Source organism: Muntiacus reevesi, chromosome 1, assembly GCF_963930625.1.
Source record: "Muntiacus reevesi chromosome 1, mMunRee1.1, whole genome shotgun sequence".
NCBI lineage: Eukaryota > Metazoa > Chordata > Mammalia > Artiodactyla > Cervidae > Muntiacus > Muntiacus reevesi.
The window spans coordinates 44,873,416-44,892,755 of NC_089249.1; the positions used below are offsets into that span (position 1 = coordinate 44,873,416).

The 19,340-nt window shown below is 36.6% G+C and overlaps 1 protein-coding gene across 1 annotated transcript; it reads left to right on the forward strand.

Moving 5' to 3' along the window:
- Positions 1-400: 400 nt before the first annotated feature.
- On the forward strand, positions 401-18,773 carry KLRB1 (killer cell lectin like receptor B1). Its single transcript, XM_065922856.1, has 5 exons — positions 401-485; positions 12,898-12,972; positions 14,398-14,552; positions 14,930-15,045; positions 18,641-18,773. Exons 1-5 carry the CDS (start codon positions 401-403, stop codon positions 18,771-18,773), a joined length of 564 nt encoding a protein of 187 aa, XP_065778928.1.
- The last annotated feature ends 567 nt before the right edge of the window (positions 18,774-19,340 follow it).

Consider the following 19,340-nt stretch of genomic DNA (forward strand, 5'->3'; position numbering starts at 1 on the left):
TCCTTCACTCTCGTCTGATCCAGAAAAAGGTGTTGAAAAAAGATAGTTACAAAGACAACAAACAATCTTTCCAGAATATTGTCAGACAATAGGCCAATTAACTAAACAAAGTAGATATTGAGTTGGCCAAAAAGTTCCTTTGATGTTTTCCATGTTATGGAAAACTTGAACAAACTTTTTGGCCAACCTAATATTAGATGTCTAAGTACACTGGACACCCAGTAAGTGGATTTTCTCACTAATTTATAGACAAAACCCACAACTAGCAGCGTGGGTAGGTGCTGATCTAACAGAGACAACGAAACTTTTTAAACTGGTCACTTCTGTCAGCTGATCTTGCCTCACAGAACTTGGAGTTTTTCCTTTTATAAGAGTATAGTACCACATTCTTCTGTTTGCAATGGAGAGTCAGTTGGTATATGCTGATTTAAACTTACCCAGGGATTCTGGCGTTCAAAGGTCATCACCCCCATCTCTTCTTCAGAGTAAGTGGCTTTAATTTTCTTCTTGGCATTAGTATATCTTCCAATAGTTAGATGTTCCTGTAAATTTGAGGCTTTAAATCACGACTTTGAAGATGAGCAGTAGTCATGTATTAATATTAAGTTGATATAGCATCGCCTGTCTGTAGGTAATCACAGGTGTGGAAAAAAGTATGTACCTTATAGATTTCTTTTTTATGAAGATACTTTTGTGAAAAGTGAACATCATTCCTGTTACTGAGCCTTGGCTAAAATAATGTGAATAAATACTTTACAGGTATGGACAAAGGAGTATTTTTTATTTTATTTGTAAATAAAATGAGTTTTTCTATTTTTGTTTTTTTTTTTGCCATCCCATGTTGGGTGCAGGATCTTTGTTCCCCAACCGAGGATGAAACCTGTGCTCCCTGCAGTGGAAGCATGGAGTCTTAACCACTGGACCAGCCAGGAAGTCCCTTTTTTGTTTTTGTTTTTTAACAAAGAAATATTTTTAGAAATATTCTGCTACCTTGTTGTAATAGAAACCTACTTTATTTCAAATCTCTCTGTAAAATACTGTGATTAAGTTCCAATGCATTTGCACCCATGGCATTTCTTTTGGAATACAAAGTGTTAATGATTAACACTTTGCTAATTAATTAACACAGTGTTAAAGAAGTTAATGATGAACATCTTCCAGTCTTCAAAGGGAAGGAAAAAATGTTCCAAAAGAAAATTATATTCAAGATCAAAGATGTGAATATACTCACAATCTGATGATTTTTAAATTGAAAAATGTTATCAGTTTAGAAGGAGATAAGCCACAAGACACAGGAGAATATCACTGATAAACCTATTTGATATTTGTTGAATTTGGCAATTTTCTGTGTGTCAGATGAGCTAGTATTCTGAGTGAAGGAGATGAGGATTCTAACATGAGGTAACAGGTGATGGATTCCATGGCTGAAAAGAAACTAGAAACTAAGTAGAAAATGTATGAAATTGTCATAATATAGTACTGCCTTCTGATGTCAAACCAAATTTACTAATATTGCAATTTTTATCCCACCTGATATTCATTCCATTATGTGCTTAACAGGTGTGCTGCATCCTTTCAAGATGACGTGAGATAATTTCAAACTATTCAATCGTCAATATTCTAAATTGGAGACTGAAAGTCTTAGGGTTATCAAATAGTTTCACGATACCCTTCAAATGGGGGGAGTTATAGAAAATTGGAGAATTTTGATAACTACAGTGACAGTTTGGTCAAGCTGTAGGGTTTTTTTTTGTTTGTTTGTTTTGATGGGAAACAGCAAAGCTTTCTGTTCCCTATTCAAATCTAGCAAAAGTGGAGAGAAAGGAGGATGGTGTAGAAAGGAGGATGGTGTTGAAAGGAGATGTGAGAGGATGAATTTATAAAAAGCAAGATTTTCCTCAAAAGCTATGATCTAAGGTCTCAAATCAATGGGGTCAGAAAACGTGTCTTTGCTGCTCATAATCATTATTCCTCAAAATATCATTATAAAAGTAAATCTGAAAAACAAAGCAGAATAAAGTCAGAACAAAATATGTGGTTACAAAACACTTGACTGCAAAAAATGCATAACCTACAAGTTGAGAATTTTGTATTTGGTGGTTTTACCAAGGGTCATAGCTGGGAAGGCAGCCTCTTTTTTTTTTTTTTTTTTAATAATGCAGATAATAAGTTTTATTTATTTTTTTTTTTCAGAACAAAAACAAAAACTGTTTATTCAGCCGTTTTTATACGTACCTAACTGTTTGAACTTTGGCTTGCCTCACACTGATGTGTAATATTCTATGCAAATAACTAGTGACTAAGTGAATTTTCACAAAACTGAGCAAATCAAGAATATAACAGTAACATGATTTAATAGTAGCTGTAACTATGACTGTTATGGGCCTTTGTTTTTTAAAAAATTACTGGACAATTACTACTAGAAAATTATTTACATTGAATATCATTATATCAGATTGTAATTAAAGGATTAAATTTTAAACTGTTGTGTTTTAAACCAAATAACACTTTTTTAATTTATTTTTTTCATTTATTTATATTAGTTGCAGGCTCATTACTTCACAATATTGTAGTGGTTTTTGCCCTACATTGATATGAGTCAGCCATGGATTTACATGTGTTCCCCATAGTATCCTGTTTTTCTTCACTCTGAATTCCATTCAGGCTTCACCATCGGGGCAGCTGCCCTGGCGGATAGCTTTATGGTCGCAACATCTCTTGTTTATTGAAATGGCAACTGACATTCTTTCTCCCCACATTGACCTGGTATTACAATTATTGTGAAATCACCCCTGAGCTCTTTGGCTGAACTGTTCAGGCTGTGGGAACTGTAGAATAGTGATTATCTCAAAGGCATTCAGGTAAACCAGAGATGTGAGTTGTGACCTATTAATCAATTGATTTCTTAGAAAAGTAGATAAGTGTTCACAAAATGCCTCTAGAGTTTACCTATTAACCCAAAAATAAGCACCTGTGCCAGGCATGCCTGGTGCTGAGGTTAGAACAAGTGATAAAAATAGTGAAAAAATATTTTCTTTTTTTGTATTTATGTTATACTGCTAGGAAGACATACAAATAAACAAGTAACTAAGTATATATATGGGTTAGATACTATTTAATGCAATAGAGAAAACTTTATCTGTATTTTTTACTCTCTTATATTCACCCCTCTGCTTTTTTTATACTTTATTTATTTATTTATGGCTGCACTGGGACTTCGCTGCTGCCTGTGAACTTTCTCGAGTTGTGGACACTCAAGGGCTGCTTGCTAGCTGTAGTGCACAGGCTGCTTATCGTGGTGGCTTTTCTTGTTGCAGAGCTCAGACTTGGTACCTGATGTGCACTGCTTAGTCATTCCACGGCATGTGAAATCTTCCCAGATCAGGAATAGAATCCCTGTCCCCTGCTTTGGCAGGTGGATTCTTAACCGCTGAACCACTAGGGAAGTCCTGAGAAACTGTTTTTTATTTGCAATGGAATTGAGAGTTAACTTTCGGAGAGTAGAAGAATCATAGAAGGGCTGCCTCAGAGATGGCATCTGTGCCAAGACCTGAAAGAATTAAAGGACAAAGATATGCTTCCTTGGAGAAGAGCTTTTTAGAAGATGGACCAGGGCAAGTGCAAGTTCCCTGGGATGAGAACATTCCTGTCCTCTTGTAGGAGGAGCACATAAGTTGGGTGTTAAATGATAGAGCATGTCTGTGTTGAAAGCAGCAGGAGATGAAGTCAGAGATGTAATGGGAAATTGGATTGAATAGGAATTTGTAGACTGTTTAACAGATGTACAGACTTAAATCTGCTTGAGAGGAAAGCCAAGGAAAGGTTTAGTGCAATGAAGTGAGATGATTTGGCATGCTATTTATTATTTTTTAAATTTTATGTATTTATTTACTTATTTATTTTTGGCTGCACTGGGTCTTCGTGGCAGTCCAAGGGCTTCTCATTGTTATGTAGCGTGGCCTCTAGGCTCGTGGGCTTCAGGAATCACAGAATGTGGTCTCAGTAGTTGGGACTTGTGGGCTTTAGAGCATGGACTCAGTAATTGTGGCAGAATCTTCCCAGACCAGGGATTGAACCTGAGTCCCCTACATTAGCAGGCAGATTCTTATCCACAGCACCACCAGGGAAGTCCTTGGCATATTGTTTGTTTTCAAACAAAAATAGCCCTGCGTGGGTATTTCCAGACAACTAAAAGAGGAGAAGGGGACGACAGAGGATGAGATGGTTGGATGGCATCACAGACTCAATGGACATGAGTTTGGGTAAACTCCAAGAATTGGGAATTGGTGATGGACAGGGAGGCCTGGCATGCTGCGGTTCATGGTGTTACAAAGAGTCGGACATGACTGAGTGACTGAACTGAAAGTTTACCTGGCATCTTCAACTTGTTGTAACTTAGTTCTAAAGTCATGTAGTGTTGCAGAAAAACAGCTCAGAAGAGTCATAAGGCCCTCCTCTCAATTCCATAAATTTTAAATGAGCAGTTATTATGTACCAGACTCCATGTCTAGAAGAGTTTTTTCATATAACACTTTCCAAAACCTCACAAAGTGGCTATTATTTTGTTTCACAAGTGAGGAAGTTACTATTTTGTGAAGGTTACAGGATCAAAGTAACATGCTCAAACACAAATCTGTTACATCTGAGAGCCTTTGCTCTTAAACACTGCTGTCCTTCACTAATAAATGCTATGATAGTGGCTATATGAAACCTGTTCAATTTTTCAAAATTTCAAGGCGAGAAAGAATAAGGAAGAAAAGAGACAGAAAGGTAAAATAACATACAATTGTCAGAAAAGTTCACCTAGGACTAAGTCTTAGGCTCACTAAGTTTAGCTGATCTGTATCACACAGGATCACATTAGAAGTTCTTCAATATTCTCCAGTGTGGTTTCTCTCATTTTCAGGTTACATGCAGGACCTTGGAGCTCCTCTAGGTGTTATCTTTTTTTTTTCCATTTATTTTTATTAATTGAAGGAGAATTACTTTACAATATTGTAGTGGTTTTTGCCATACATTGACATGAATCAGCCATGGATTTACATGTATTCCCCATCCCAATCCCCCCTCCCACCTCCCTCCCCACCCCATCCCTCTGGGTCTTCAAGTGCACCAGCCTTGAGCACTTGTCTCATGCATCCAACCTGGGCTGGTGATCTGTTTCACCCTAGATAATATACATGTTTCGAAGCTGTTCCCTCAGAACATCCCACCCTCGCCTTCTCCCACAGAGTCCAAAAGTCTGTTCTGTACATCTGTGTTTCTTTTTCTGTTTTGCATATAGGGTTATCGTTACCATCTTTCTAAATTCCACATATATGCATTAGTATACTGTATTGGTCTTTATCATTCTGGCTTACTTCACTCTGTATAATGGGCTCCAGTTTCATCCATCTCATTAGAACTGATTCAAATGAATTCTTTTTAATTGCTGAGTAATATTCCATGGTGTATATCTACCACAGCTTCCTTATCCATTCGTCTGCTGATGGGCATCTAGGTTGCTTCCATGTCCTGGCTATTATAAACAGTGCTGCAATGAACATTGGGGTGCACCTGTCTCTTTCAAATCTGGTTTCCTCAGTGTGTATGCCCAGAAGTGGTATTGCTGGGTCATATGGCAGTTCTATTTCCAGTTTTTTAAGGAATCTCCACACTGTTCTCCATAGTGGCTGTACTAGTTTGCATTCCCACCAACAGTGTAAGAGGGTTCCCTTTTCTCCACACCCTCCCCAGCATTTATTGCTTGTAGACTTTTGGATAGCAGCCATTCTGACTGGCGTGTAATGGTACCTCATTGTGGTTTTGATTTGCACTTCTCTGATAATGAGTGATGTTGAGCATCTTTTCATGTGTTTGTTAGCCATCTAGACATTTGGAGAAATGTCTGTTTAGTTCTTTGGCCCATTTTTTGACTCGGTCATTTATTTTCCTGGAGTTGAACTGCAGGAGTTGCTTGTATATTTTGGAGATTAATCCTTTGTCTGTTTCTTCATTTGTGATTATTTTCTCCCATTCTGAAGGCTGTCTTTTCACCGTGCTTATAGTTTCCTTTGTTGTGCAAAAACTTTTCAGTTTAATTAGGTCCCATTTGTTTACTTTTGCTTTTATTTCCAATATCCTGGGAGGTGGGTCATAGAGGATCCTGCTGTGCTTTATGTCGGAGAGTGTTTTGCCTATGTTCTCTTCTAGGAATTTTATAGTTTCTGGTCTTACATTTAGATCTTTAATCCATTTTGAGTTTATTTTTGTGTATGGTGTTAGGAAGTGTTCTAGTTTCATTCTTTTACAAGTGGTTGACCAGTTTTCCCAGCACCACTTGTTAAAGAGGTTGTCTTTTTCCCATTGTATATTCTTGCCTCCTTAGTCAAAGATAAGGTGTCCATAGGTTCATGGATTTATCTCTGGGCTTTCTATTCTGTTCCATTGATCTATATTTCTGTCTTTGTGCCAGTACCATACTGTCTTGATGACTGTGGCTTTGCAGTATAGTCTGAAGTCAAGCAGGTTGATTCCTCCAGTTCCATTCTTCTTTCTCAAGATTGCTTGGGCTATTCGAGGTTTTTTGTATTTCCATATAAATTGTGAAATTATTTGTTCTAGTTCTGTGAAGAATACTGTTGGTAGCTTGATAGGGATTGCATTGAATCTATAGATTGCTTTGGGTCGTATAGTCATTTTGACAATATTGATTCTTCCAGTCCATGAACATGATATGTTTCTCCATCTGTTTGTGTCCTCTTTGATTTCTTTCATCAGTGTTTTATAGTTTTCTATATATAGGTCTTTTGGTTCTTTAGGTAGATATACTCCTAAGTATTTTATTCTTTTTGTTGCAATGGTGAATGGTATTGTTTCCTTTATTTCTCTCTCTGTTTTCTCATTGTTAGTATATAGGAATGCAAGGGATTTCTGTGTGTTAATTTTATTTCCTGCAATTTTACTATATTCACTGATTAGCTCTAGTAATTTTCTGGCAGAGTCTTTAGGGTTTTCTATGTAGAGGATCATGTCATCTGCAAACAGTGAGAGTTTAACTTCTTTTTTTCTTATCTGGATTCCTTTTGTTTCTTTTTCTGCTCTGATTGCTATGGCCAAAACTTCCAAAATGATGTTGAATAGTAGTGGTGAGAGTGGGCACCCTTGTCTTGTTCCTGATTTGGGGGGAAATGCTTTCAATTTTTCACCATGGAGGGTAATGCTTGCTGTGGGTTTGAAATATATAGCTTTTATTATGTTGAGGTATGTTCCTTCTATTCCTGCTTTCTGGAGAGTTTTTATCATAAATGGATGTTGGATTTTGTCAAAGGCTTTTTCTGCATCTATTGAGATAATTATATGGTTTTTATCTTTCAATTTGTTAATTTGTTAACATTGATTGATTTGCAGATATTAAAGAATCTTTGCATTCCTGGGGTTAACCCTACTTGGTCATGATGTATGATTTTTTAAATATGTGGTTGGATTCTGTTTGCTAGAATTTTGTTAAGGGTTTTTGCATCTATGTTCATCAGTGATATTGGCCTGTAGTTTTCTTTTGTGTGGCATCTTTGTCTGTTTTTGGAATTAGAGTGATGGTGACCTCATGGAATGAGTTTGGAAGTTTACCTTCTTCTGCAATTTTCTGGAAGAGTTTGAATGAGATGGGTGTTAGCTCTTCTCTAAATTTTTGGTAGAATTCAGCTGTGAAGAGTTTTGTTAGAATTCATCTGGTCCTGGGCTTTTGTTTGCTGAAAGATATCTGATTATAGTTTTGATTTCCTTTCTTGTGATGGGTCTGTTAAGATCTTCTATTTCTTTGTGGTTCAGTTTTAGAAAGTTATACTTTTCTAGGAATTTGTCCATTTCTTCTAAGTTGTTCATTTTATTGGCATAGAGCTGCTGGTAGTAGTCTCTTAATGATCCTTTGTATTTCAGTGTTGTCTATTGTGATCTCTCCATATTCATTCAGCACCACCAAACCAGCTCTTCAACAAATGCTAAAGGATCTTCTCTAGACAGGAAACACAGAAAGGTTGTATAAACATGAACCCAAAATAACAAAGTAAATGGCAACGGGACCATACCTATCAATAATTACCTTAAATGTAAATGAGTTGAATGCCCCAACCAAAAGACAAAGACTGGCTGAATGGATACAAAAACAAGACCCCTATATATGCTGTCTACAAGAGACCCACCTCAAAACAAGGGATACATACAGACTCAAAGTGCAGGGCTGGAAAAAATATTTCACGCAAACGGAGATCAAAAGAAAGCAGGAGTCGCATTACTCATATCAGATAAAATAGACTTTAAAGTAAAGGCTGTGAAGAGAGACAAAGAAGGACACTACATAATGATCAAAGGATCAATCCAAGAAGAATATATAACAACTGTAAATATATATGCACCCAACATAGGAGCACCGCAATATGTAAGGCAAATGCTAACCAGTATGAAAGGGGAAGTTATAAACAGTGCTGCGATGAACATTGGGGTGCACGTGTCTCTTTCAGATCTGAATTTCTCAGTGTGTATGCCCAGAAGTGGTATTGCTGGGTCATATGGTAGTTCTATTTCCAGTTTTTTAAGAAATCTCCACACTGTTTTCCATAGTGGCTGTACTAGTTTGCATTCCCACCAACAGTGTAAGAGGGTTCCCTTTTCTCCACACCCTCTCCAGCATTTATTGCTTGTAGATTTTTGGATAGCAGTCATCCTGACTGGCGTGTAATGGTATCTCATTGTGGTTTTGATTTGCATTTCTCTGGTAATGAGTGATGTTGAGCATCTCTTCATGTGTTTTTAGCCATCTGTATGTCGTCTTTGGAGAAATGTCTGTTTAGTTCTTTGGCCCATTTTTTAATTGGGTCATTTATTTTCCTGGAGTTGAACTGCAGGAGTTGCTTGTATATTTTTGAGATTAATCCTTTGTCTGTTTCCTCATTTGCTATTATTTTCTCCCAATCTGAGGGCTGTCTTTTCACCTTGCTTATAGTTTCCTTTGTTGTGCAAAAGCTTTTAATTTTCATTAGGTCCCATTTGTTTAGTTTTGCTTTTGTTTCCAATATTCTGGGATGTGGGTCATAGAAGATCTTGCTGTGATTTATGTCGGAGAGTGTTTTGCCTATGTTCTCCTCTAGGAGTTTTATAGTTTCTGGTCTTACATTTAGATCTTTAATCCATTTTGAGTTTGTTTTTGTGTATGGTGTTAGAAAGTGTTCTAGTTTCATTCTTTTACAAGTGGTTGACCAGTTTTCCCAGCACCACTTGTTAAAGAGATTGTCTTTTTTCCATTGTATATCCTTGCCTCCTTTGTCAAAGATAAGGTGTCCATAGGTTCGTGGATTTATCTCTGGGCTTTCTATTCTGTTCCATTGATCTATATTTCTGTCTTTGTGCCAGTACCATACTGTCTTGATGACTGTGGCTTTGTAGTAGATTCTGAAGTCAGGCAGGTTGATTCCTCCAGTTCCATTCTTCTTTCTCAAGATTACTTTGGCTATTCGAGGTTTTTTGTATTTCCATACAAATTGTGAAATTATTTGTTCTAGTTCTGTGAAAAATACTGTTGGTAGCTTAATAGGGATTGCATTGAATCTATAGATTGCTTTGGGTAGAATAGTCATTTTGACAATATTGATTTTTCCAATCCATGAACACGGTATGTTTCTCCATCTGTTTGTGTCCATCAGCAGATGAATGGATAAGGAAGCTGTGGTACATATACACCATGGAATATTACTCAGCTGTTAAAAAGAATTCATTAGAATCAGTTCTAATGAGATGGATGAAACTGGAGCCCATTATACAGAGTGAAGTAAGCCAGAAAGATAAAGAACATTACAGTATACTAACACATATATACGGAATTTAGAAAGATGGTAACAATAACCCTATGTACAGGGCAAGAGAAGAGACGCATAAGTACAGAACAGACTTTTGAACTCTGTGGGAGAAGGTGAGGGTGGGATAGTTCGAAAGAACAGCATGTATATTATCTGTGGTGAAACAGACCACCAGCCCAGGTGGGATGCAAGAGTCAAGTGTTCGGGCCTGGTGGGCTGGGAAGACCCAGGGGAATCGGGTGGAGAGGGAGGTGGGATGGGGGACCGGGATGGGGAATACGTGTAACTCTATGGCTGATTCATATCAATGTATGACAAAACCCACTGAAAAATATAAAAAATTAAAAAAAAAGTCAAAAAATTAAAAAAAAGAAAGGGGAAGTTAACGATAACAACAATAATAGTGGGAGACTTTAATACCCCACTCACAACTATGGATATATCAGCTAAACAGAAAATTAACAAGGAAACACAAACCTTAAATGACACAATGGGCCAGCTAGACCTAATTGATATCTATAGGACATTTCACCCCAAAACAATCAATTTCACCTTTTTCTCAAGTGCACATGGAACCTTCTCCAAAATAGATCACATCCTGGGCCATAAATCTAGCCTTGGGAAATTCAAAAAAAATGAAATAATTCCAGTCATCTTTTCAGACCACAATGAAGTAAGATTAGATCTCAATTTTAGGAAAAAAAACTATTAAAAATTCAAACATATGGAGGCTAAATAACACACTTCTGATTAACCAACAAATCATAGAAGAAATCAAAAAAGGAATCAAAATATGCATAGAAATGAATGAAAATGAAAACACAACAACCCAAAACCTATGGGACACTGTAAAAGCAGTGCTAAGGGGAAGGTTCATAGCATTACAGGCTTACCTCAAGAAACAAGAAAAAAGTCAAATAAATAACCTAACTCTACAACTAAAGCAACTAGAGAAGGAAGAAATGAAGAACCCCAGGGTTAGTAGAAGGAAAGAAATCTTAAAAGTTAGGGCAGAAATAAATACAAAAGAAACAAAAGAGACCATAGCAAAAATCAACAAAGCTAAAAGCTGGTTTTTTGAAAAAATAAACAAAATTGACAAACCATTAGCAAGACTCATTAAGAAACAAAGGGAGAAGAACCAAATCAACGAAATTAGGTGTTTTCTTTTATCTCCCTCCTCCAGATGATTATCCAGGTGTCACTATCTGAAATTTAATCCATTCTGTTTCCTACCTTAATCTTTTATCACATTTAACTATGGTAAGTTCCATCCCCACAAGGATGTTTTAGAAGGAGCTAACTCTTCTACAGATGTCAACGTCTTAACAGGAGAGGTCATTAGTAATTGGCTGAAAACTGGGACACAGAACTCAGTCACCTGGGGGAGTATAAAAACTAAAGTAGAAATAAATGGACTTGTAGGTCGCTCTGAAACATTTTTTTAAATTGATTAATTAATTTTTTTTTTATTTTTGGCTATGCTGGATCTTTGTTGCTCCATGGGCTTTCTCTAGTCGTAGTGAGCGGGGGCCGCTCTCTAGTTGCTTCTCATTGCAGTGGCTTCTCTTGTTGTGGAGCACAGGATCTAGGGTGCTTGAGTTTCAATACTTGTGGCCCATAGGCTTAGTTACCCTGCCACGGCAGGTGGGGTCTTCCTGGATCAGGGATTGAACCTGTGTCCCCTGCATTGGCAGGAAGATTCCTCACCACTGGACCACCAGGAAAGTCCTTAGGACCCTACTTTAAGATAACTGATAAATGTTCTTTCCTGCCCCTAACCCCCAACCAGAATCTAGATCTTTCTTATGTGATCCAAATAGCCTTTGCTTTTTGTACCAGATGAACTCAACTGAGTTAACCAAGCATATTTTCTTAACGTCTCAGATCAATGTCAGGGTCCACGCTGGCATAACTTTGCCCTGAAATTTGGTTGTGCTGTGATTGTACTTCTTGCCTTGACTGTGATTGGATTGAGTGTTTCAGGTAAGTGATGCAAGATCATTTACTTCTTGTTCTACTTATTCTCTTTCTGCCATAAATAGTAAAGTATGTTAACAGCTTTGGCCACCCCACACTTAGCAGAAGACTCATGAAATAAAAACAGTTATGAAACAGTGCTCTAATAGTGCCCAGCCCATATCCACTTTGCAAACCCTAGGCTTTCATATTTTTCTTTCTAATTGTTCTGAGAATCTTCATAGGGGATTTACATGTGCTTCAAGAACTTTTTTTAAAATTGCAATTATGATAAAAGCTTGATAATAACAAAGAAAATAAGTTTACAATTGCTTAGAGTTTCTTTTCTTTCTTTTCTTTTTTTTTTTTTTTTATATATGGACCATGTTTAAAGTCTATTGAATTTCTTACAATACTGCTTCTGCTGTTTTTATGTTCTGGGATTGTTTTGCTTTGTTTTGTTTTTGTTTTTTGGTCCCAGGGAATGTCGGATCTTAGCTCCCCTACCACGGATAAAACCAGCATCCTCTGCATTGGAAGGTGAAGTCTTAACCACTGGACTTCCTGGGGCATCCATACAGTTTCTTAGGTGCCTACTAAAGTCCAGATTGTCCTAGTCCAATGTCTCCCATTGACAGACACAATTATATTCTTTCTGAAAATGGAACATGTAGATAGGAGTGTAAGCAATTTAAGAATTTAAGTAACACCTGGGAGTTTACTTATATAGTGTATATAGTGTGTGCATGTTAAGTCACTTCAGTCATGTCTGACTCTTTGAGATATTAGGGACCATAGTCCTCCAGGCTCCTCTGTTCATGGGATTCTCCAGGCAAGAATACTGTAGTGGGTTGCCATTCCCTTCTCCAGATTACTTATACATTAGAAGCAAGTAACTCAATGTTTCTCTGTGCTTACTTATGTGTTTGTTTATTTTGTCTTCTAAGCAGACCCACTGTTACTACATTGCTATTGCTCTTATCTTCTGTTCATTTCAAGCTTGTTGAGATAGTACTGAGATGACAATTTCCTGAAGTGATAAGTATAGAATATCCGTTTCATTGCACCTTTCAGTATTTTATCTTAACGGTGTTTATTTATTTACCAGTGATATTCATAAGACAAAACACAACAATAGAAAAAACCAGCATGGATGCTCAAGAGAACAGGAAGGAAGCAACAGGTATATTTTGTGGCTTGAATTTTCTAAGACTAACAGCTAAAATTTGATAGTTATCATTGTATTATTTTCATTAAGGCTCATTACAACCCATATGTTAAGATTAGTTTTATCACTCTGATTTTATATTTGACAAAGCTGAGGCATGGAAAAGTTAAGCAACTCATTTGGGATCATACATGTGCTAAAGGGTAACACTGAGAATTGTACTTCAGTGATCTATCGTCAGATCCTATGATCTTAACTACCAGATAATATTGACTTATGAGTACTCCGGCTAGGAGAGTCAATAATTATTAGTCAAAATCCAAGCTATAAAATAAAATATACATTAAGTGAGATATTTGGTGATTTTAATATGTCAGGCAGCTAACCTTTGCTTGAAGCTAATGAATGGAGCACAAACATGAAATGAATTCTTTAATATCTATTGTATTAATCATTAAGATATTGATCTTGTCCTTATATTTACTAAGCAGTGTGTGTTAATACTCTGTTGTTGAGAGACTGTAGCAGAATGTGATCATTTATTATATACATTTGTACAGAATAGAAATTTTAAGAAACTGAGAATATCCCTCAAAAACTTCTATCCAATAAATTTCATTATTAGGCAAATATCTAATTTAGCAGTTAGAAATTTCCTAATAACTTTTCTCCATGATATTTCCCATTAATTGTGGGTATGAATTATTATTTGCTTTTCATTTTACATGTTGTTTCAAGTAGACTTTTTTTTAAGAGAGTTTGATATAGTTGTCCATGGAGTAGGAAGAGCAATGATAAGGAATTTAAGGAATCTAAAAAAGAGTTTTGGCTCTATCACCACCGGCTTGTGTGGACTTGAACAAGTTATTCTGTCTGTCAGTGTTTTAGCTGGTCACTAATTTTCAAATCTTAATAGTAGAGTGAACAGTGGTCTCAAAACCCTCAGTTATATTAAATTCATGAATTGTTCTCACAATGATGATCAAAGACTTTACTGAATTTATAATGACTTGTATGACATCCAACCAGTCCATCCTAAAGGAAATCCATCCTGAATAGTCATTGGAAAGACTGATGTTGAAGCTGAAACTCCAATACTTTTGCCGAAGAGCTGACTCATTTGAAAAGACCCTGATGCTAGGAAAGTTTGAAAGTAGGAGAAGAAGGGAGTGACAAAGGAATAGATGGTTGGATGGCATCACCGACTCAATGGGCATGAGTTTGAGTAAACTTCGGGAGTTGTTGATGGACAGGGAGGCCTGGCATGCTGCAGTCCATGGGGTCACAAAGAGTCGGACACGACTGAGCGACTGAACTGAACTGAACTGTGTATGTGTGGTTAGTGTTAGTGGGGCGGGGACAGGTTAGAAATAAAACATTCATTTCTTTTCTTCCTCTTTCTTACTTTATTTTTATTTTCTCTCTTCTTTCTTGCTTTAGAGAGACCAGTTCTGTTAACGTGCCCAATGCACTGGCAAAAAATCCAAAATAAATGTTTGTATTTTCACGAAACTTCCAAACCTTGGAGTGATAGTCTAGCTGACTGTTCCACAAGAGAATCCAGTTTACTGCTTATTCAAGATCAGGAAGAATTGGTAAATAATTATTAATACAACTCAGCACTGGCTTCTAACCATATCAAGATTTTTGTGCTCTAGTCTTGAGGGTTCTATGAAGATGGAAGTATTAACCTTGACTTCAAGGAGCTCACAATCTGAGAGACTAAATGAACATATAAGCAAAATAAATATTATTTAATGAATACAAAAATATAAATATAAATATTTGGATATATAAATGAGTGGAATAGAAATATCACAAGTAAGGAATAATTGACTCCAATGGGGTGTCAGGAAAGGCTTCATAGAGGAAGTGATACTTGAACCGGGTTTCAGAGGATGAATAGAAGAACGCAAACCAGGAATAGATAAACGGTTTAAATATTCAGTCATTTCTTCTGTTTCATTTACAGAGACTCATACAAAACCTGATAAACAAAAAAGGAATTATGTTTTGGATTGGATTAAATCTTACATTATCAGAGAAGAACTGGAAGTGGATAAATGGATCCTTTTTAAATTCTAATATGTGAGTATTTGATAAGCTAATTTGAATATTGAATTTGTATCAGGTTTGCAAGGCAAGATAGTAACATTGCTATTGAAGACTGAGATTTATAGTTTTAATTTAGTTAAGAAATTTTCAAAAGAAGCAGTATAGTCTGAGAAGAAGAATGATTTTTGATGTTTATTGAAAATCTCCATATATGAAAAGACATCAACTCTTTGTCACAATGTGTATTTTGAATTGCAGTGAAGTTTTAGGAAACAGGGGATAGACCAACTCTCTTGAGAGGGACACCAAAAAAAAAGATTTTTAAATAACAAAATTTAAAAATAAAGAAATTTCTAGCTGGACACTATTGGACAAAGAATTTTTGTGCCAATATTATTAAATACAAAGAACTTAAGTAGAACTTTTCAAACTGTGGGACCAAAAACCTTAGTAGGCCACATCCAGCATTGAAATAATGAATAAGAGAAGAAAAAATTATAGTAAATATCAGATTGTGGAATCCAGGCCTTTGAGAGAATTGGCCAACTTGTGACAAATATTGTAGCCTATTTTAGTCAGTGGGGTAGAAAGACAGTTGTTTGAGGAGATGCAATGAAACAGCATAAGCCGAAAAAGATCTATTTGCTATCTTTTTTTTTTTTTTGACTGTGTTGTGTCTTCATTGCTACTCAGACTTTTCTCTAGTTGCTCAGAGTAGGGGCTACTCTCTAATTGTAGTGTATGGGCTTCTCATTGTAGTGGCTTTTCTTGTTGCAGAACCCAGGCTCTGTAAAGAAATTTTGATGAGCTTTTCAGAACAGATAATATCCTGTTATGATTTTTGAGTCTGTGAATGATTTATTTACATTTGTATAAAGTTCAGTTAAAATGGATTTTTTTTATCATTCAGATAAATAAGATGTTAAAATTGAAGACACAGGAGCAGGTAAAAATTTATCTAAAACAGAGTAATAATTTGTTATGTAGAAAATTACAAAAAATTGAGAGATGTTGCTTTAATTAGCAAATTTTTATGCTGTTTCACCTATGTTCTAAAATATAATATTTTTAAATATGGTACTTTAAAATGAACATCACTTTAAAATAAAGGGTTCTGGACAAGAATAAATGTATGAAAAGGCAAATATATTTTGTTAAATAAGATCTATTCTGATTTTTTATTTGTTTTCCAGGGATTATATTATATACTTTATTTACATATAAATGCAACTCTGATATTAACTTATTTCTATTTTTTTGAACATAGAAAAGGTTAATTTTGGTTTCTGCATGGGTATGTTTCTTATTGTGCTGTTATGCTTATTTTATTAAGGTTTGTGATAAAATTGGATATCTCTGAAGTGTCTATGTGCAGAAATATAGGCAAAGTTGATGAACTAAATTCAATTAGCATTCTATTCTATTCTGAAGACTGAAAGGATGCTTTGATTAAGACAGTGATCAGATAAACCTGAAAGGTATCATATGATAGTAGAAAGAGTAGCTGTTAGACTCTGCTTTTATTTAGTTCTCTACCCTGGTTTTCAGTAATGAAAAACACAAGCAGTAATAATTTTTTTCACTGCTTTGGGGATTAAAGAAGATAACACTAAAGAACTAGGCAGAGATCTGATAAAAGAAGGCCTGGGAAGTCACTGAGGGTCTTTTGAAAAAGGGCTTGGTCAAATGAGCATTTAAAAAGTTATCTTGAAATTTGAAGAAGGGGACCAGAAGGGTGAAAGAGATAAAATACAGGGGACTTTTGCTATTACTCACTTGAAAGAAATACTGATAGACTAGTGACTAGACTGTCAGGCACTAGGAGGGAATCAGGTTGACTTCTCAGGGCCAAGGGGCTTTGTGAAGAAATGGAACAAAGGAACAAAGAAAATCTGTGATGGATCCCTGCCCACCGTACCACTTGACTTTCAATTTAGGACAAGCAGGTGAGCGTCTTGTGCACACTCCCTCCTGGCACGCCAGGTCTGCGTTGCCATCCCATTCTTTGACTGCTACTCACACCCCACCTGCAATGAGCCACAAGACTCCTGCGTCTTTGGAACTAATAGAACATGTATCACAATAGACACTCGTGAACTGTTTGGAATGGGGAATAAGGAACCTTCTACTACATACAACATGAACTGAGCCTCCTTTTCTGGCCACATTCAAATTCAGACACCCTGTGTATCTATCTATGTACTTACTACATTTCCGGAGCACATACTCTATTTAAACCTGATCACACTTTTATAGGTATACTCTCAATGCCTCCCCAAATACTAGATGGTTATAACCTAAGTATTTACGAAAATTAAAGTTCAGTGAAAACAAGAACTTTTTCATGTGAAATGTTAATAGGAGATTCAGTTTCCAATTTTCAAAGCTTCATTTTATATATATCATGATGACATTTCTATTTAGAATGCTTCTCTTCCAGTGAAGATGAACTTGCAAGTTCCAGATGTTTATATTAGCTTTCTGTTAAAAGTTTATATCTGTGACTGTGTAGTTATTATTTTTCAGTTGCTAAGTCGTGTCCAACTCTTCGTGACCCCCATGGACTGCAGTTCCCCTGGTTTCTCTGTCTTCCAGTATTTCCCAGTTTGCTCAAATTCACGTCCATTTGAGTCAGTGACACTATCTAATCATCTCATCCTCTGCCTCCCCCTTCTCCTTTGGCCTCAGTCTTTCCCAGAATCAGGGTCTTTTCCAATGAGTTAGCTTTTCCCATCAGGTGGCCAAAGTGTTGGAGCATCAGTCCTTCCAAAACTTCAGCATCAGTCCTTCCAAGGAATATTCAGGGTTGATTTCTTTTAGAATTGACTGGCTTGATTTGCATGCAGTCCAAGGGACTCTCAAGAACCTTCTCCAGCACCACGATTTGAAAGCATCAATTCTTCGACACTTAGTCTCTTTATGGTATAAATTTCACATCAGTACATGAATAATGGAAAAACCATAGCAGTGACTATACTGACATTTGCTGGCAAAGTGATGTCTTTGCTTTTGAATATGATGTCTAAGTTTGTCATAGCTTTCCTTCCAAGAACAAGTGAAAAAAAGTGAAAGTGAAAGTGTTAGTCCCTCAGTCCTATCTGTCTTTCCCACTCTATGGGTGTATCCTGCCAGGTTTCTCTGTCCACGGAAATGGAATTCTCCAGACAAGAATAATGGAGTGGGTAGCCATTCCCTGAAGCAAGTGTCTTTTAATTTCAGGTCTTCACACATTGTCTGCAAAGATTTTGGAGCCCAAGACAACAAAATCTGTCACTGCTTGCATTTTTTGCCCTGCTATTTGCCATGAAGTGATGGAACTGGATGCTAAAATCTTAACTTTTGAGTGTTGAGTTTCAAGCCAACTTTTGCATTCTCCTCTTTCACCCTCTTTCAGATGCTTTTTAGTTCCTCTTCACTTTCTGTGAAAGTGAAGTCGCTCAGTCATGTCTGACTCTTTGCGACCCCATGGAATGTAGCCTACCAGGCTCCTCAGTCCATCTACTTACCCAATGCTTAACAACTGAGCATCTCGTTGTTTCCTGAAAGTTACAGAAAATACTGGCTGGATGAGGAGAATTATGTGAGAAAGTCACAAACACTAAAGAGAGTCTTTTCTTTTGCTCCGCAGATTACCAGTTTATGGTGATGCTAAAGAAGACAACTGCGTTTGCATATCAAAGACACAATTCATTTCTGATACCTGTGCTTCAGAAAATAGATGGATCTGCCAAAAAGAACTAAAACTGCTAGAAATAAAGTAATATGTTCTTCCAGTTGACCTGCCATCCCCCTCCATCTCTTTAATTTCCATTTCAGATCTCTGTCATTTTAACTGTATATATTGTCACAGTGGCTCCATGCACATTTTGTGATACAAAGTGAACATACACTGAGAATTCTAATTTTTGTGAATTTTACAAAAGTTCATGTCTAGCCTCCTCATTCCATAACTGAGAAAACATATACCTAAAGAAAAGATGTCTCAGGGCATGTGCTCAGGAGTCGGATCACTGGATCATATGGTAGTTCTATTTTTCAGTTTTTTAAGGAACTGCCATATACCGTTCTCCATAATGGATGAATCAATTTACGTTCCCACCGATAGTGCAGAAGGGTCCCCTTTCCTCCACATATTTTCCAGCATTTCTTGCTTGTAGATTTTTTCATGGTGGTCATTCTGACGGGTGTGTTAGCTTTGACATAAATACACAACCATGTGTAAAATGGATAGCTAGTGGGAAGCTGCTATATAGCACAGGGAACTGAGCTCGGCGCTCGGTGATGACCTAGAGGAGTCTGATGGGGAGGGAGGTAGGCGGGAGGCTCAG

Excerpts from the sequence above, each read along its gene's own strand:
- KLRB1 (XM_065922856.1), top strand. The coding sequence starts at position 401 with ATGGAGAGTCAGTTGGTATATGCTGATTTAAACTTACCCAGGGATTCT. Across the intron at positions 486-12,897 it reads ACCCCCATCTCTTCTTCAGA|TGATATTCATAAGACAAAAC; the intron begins GTAAGTGGCTTT and ends TTTATTTACCAG. Across the intron at positions 14,553-14,929 it reads TTCAAGATCAGGAAGAATTG|AGACTCATACAAAACCTGAT; the intron begins GTAAATAATTAT and ends TTTCATTTACAG.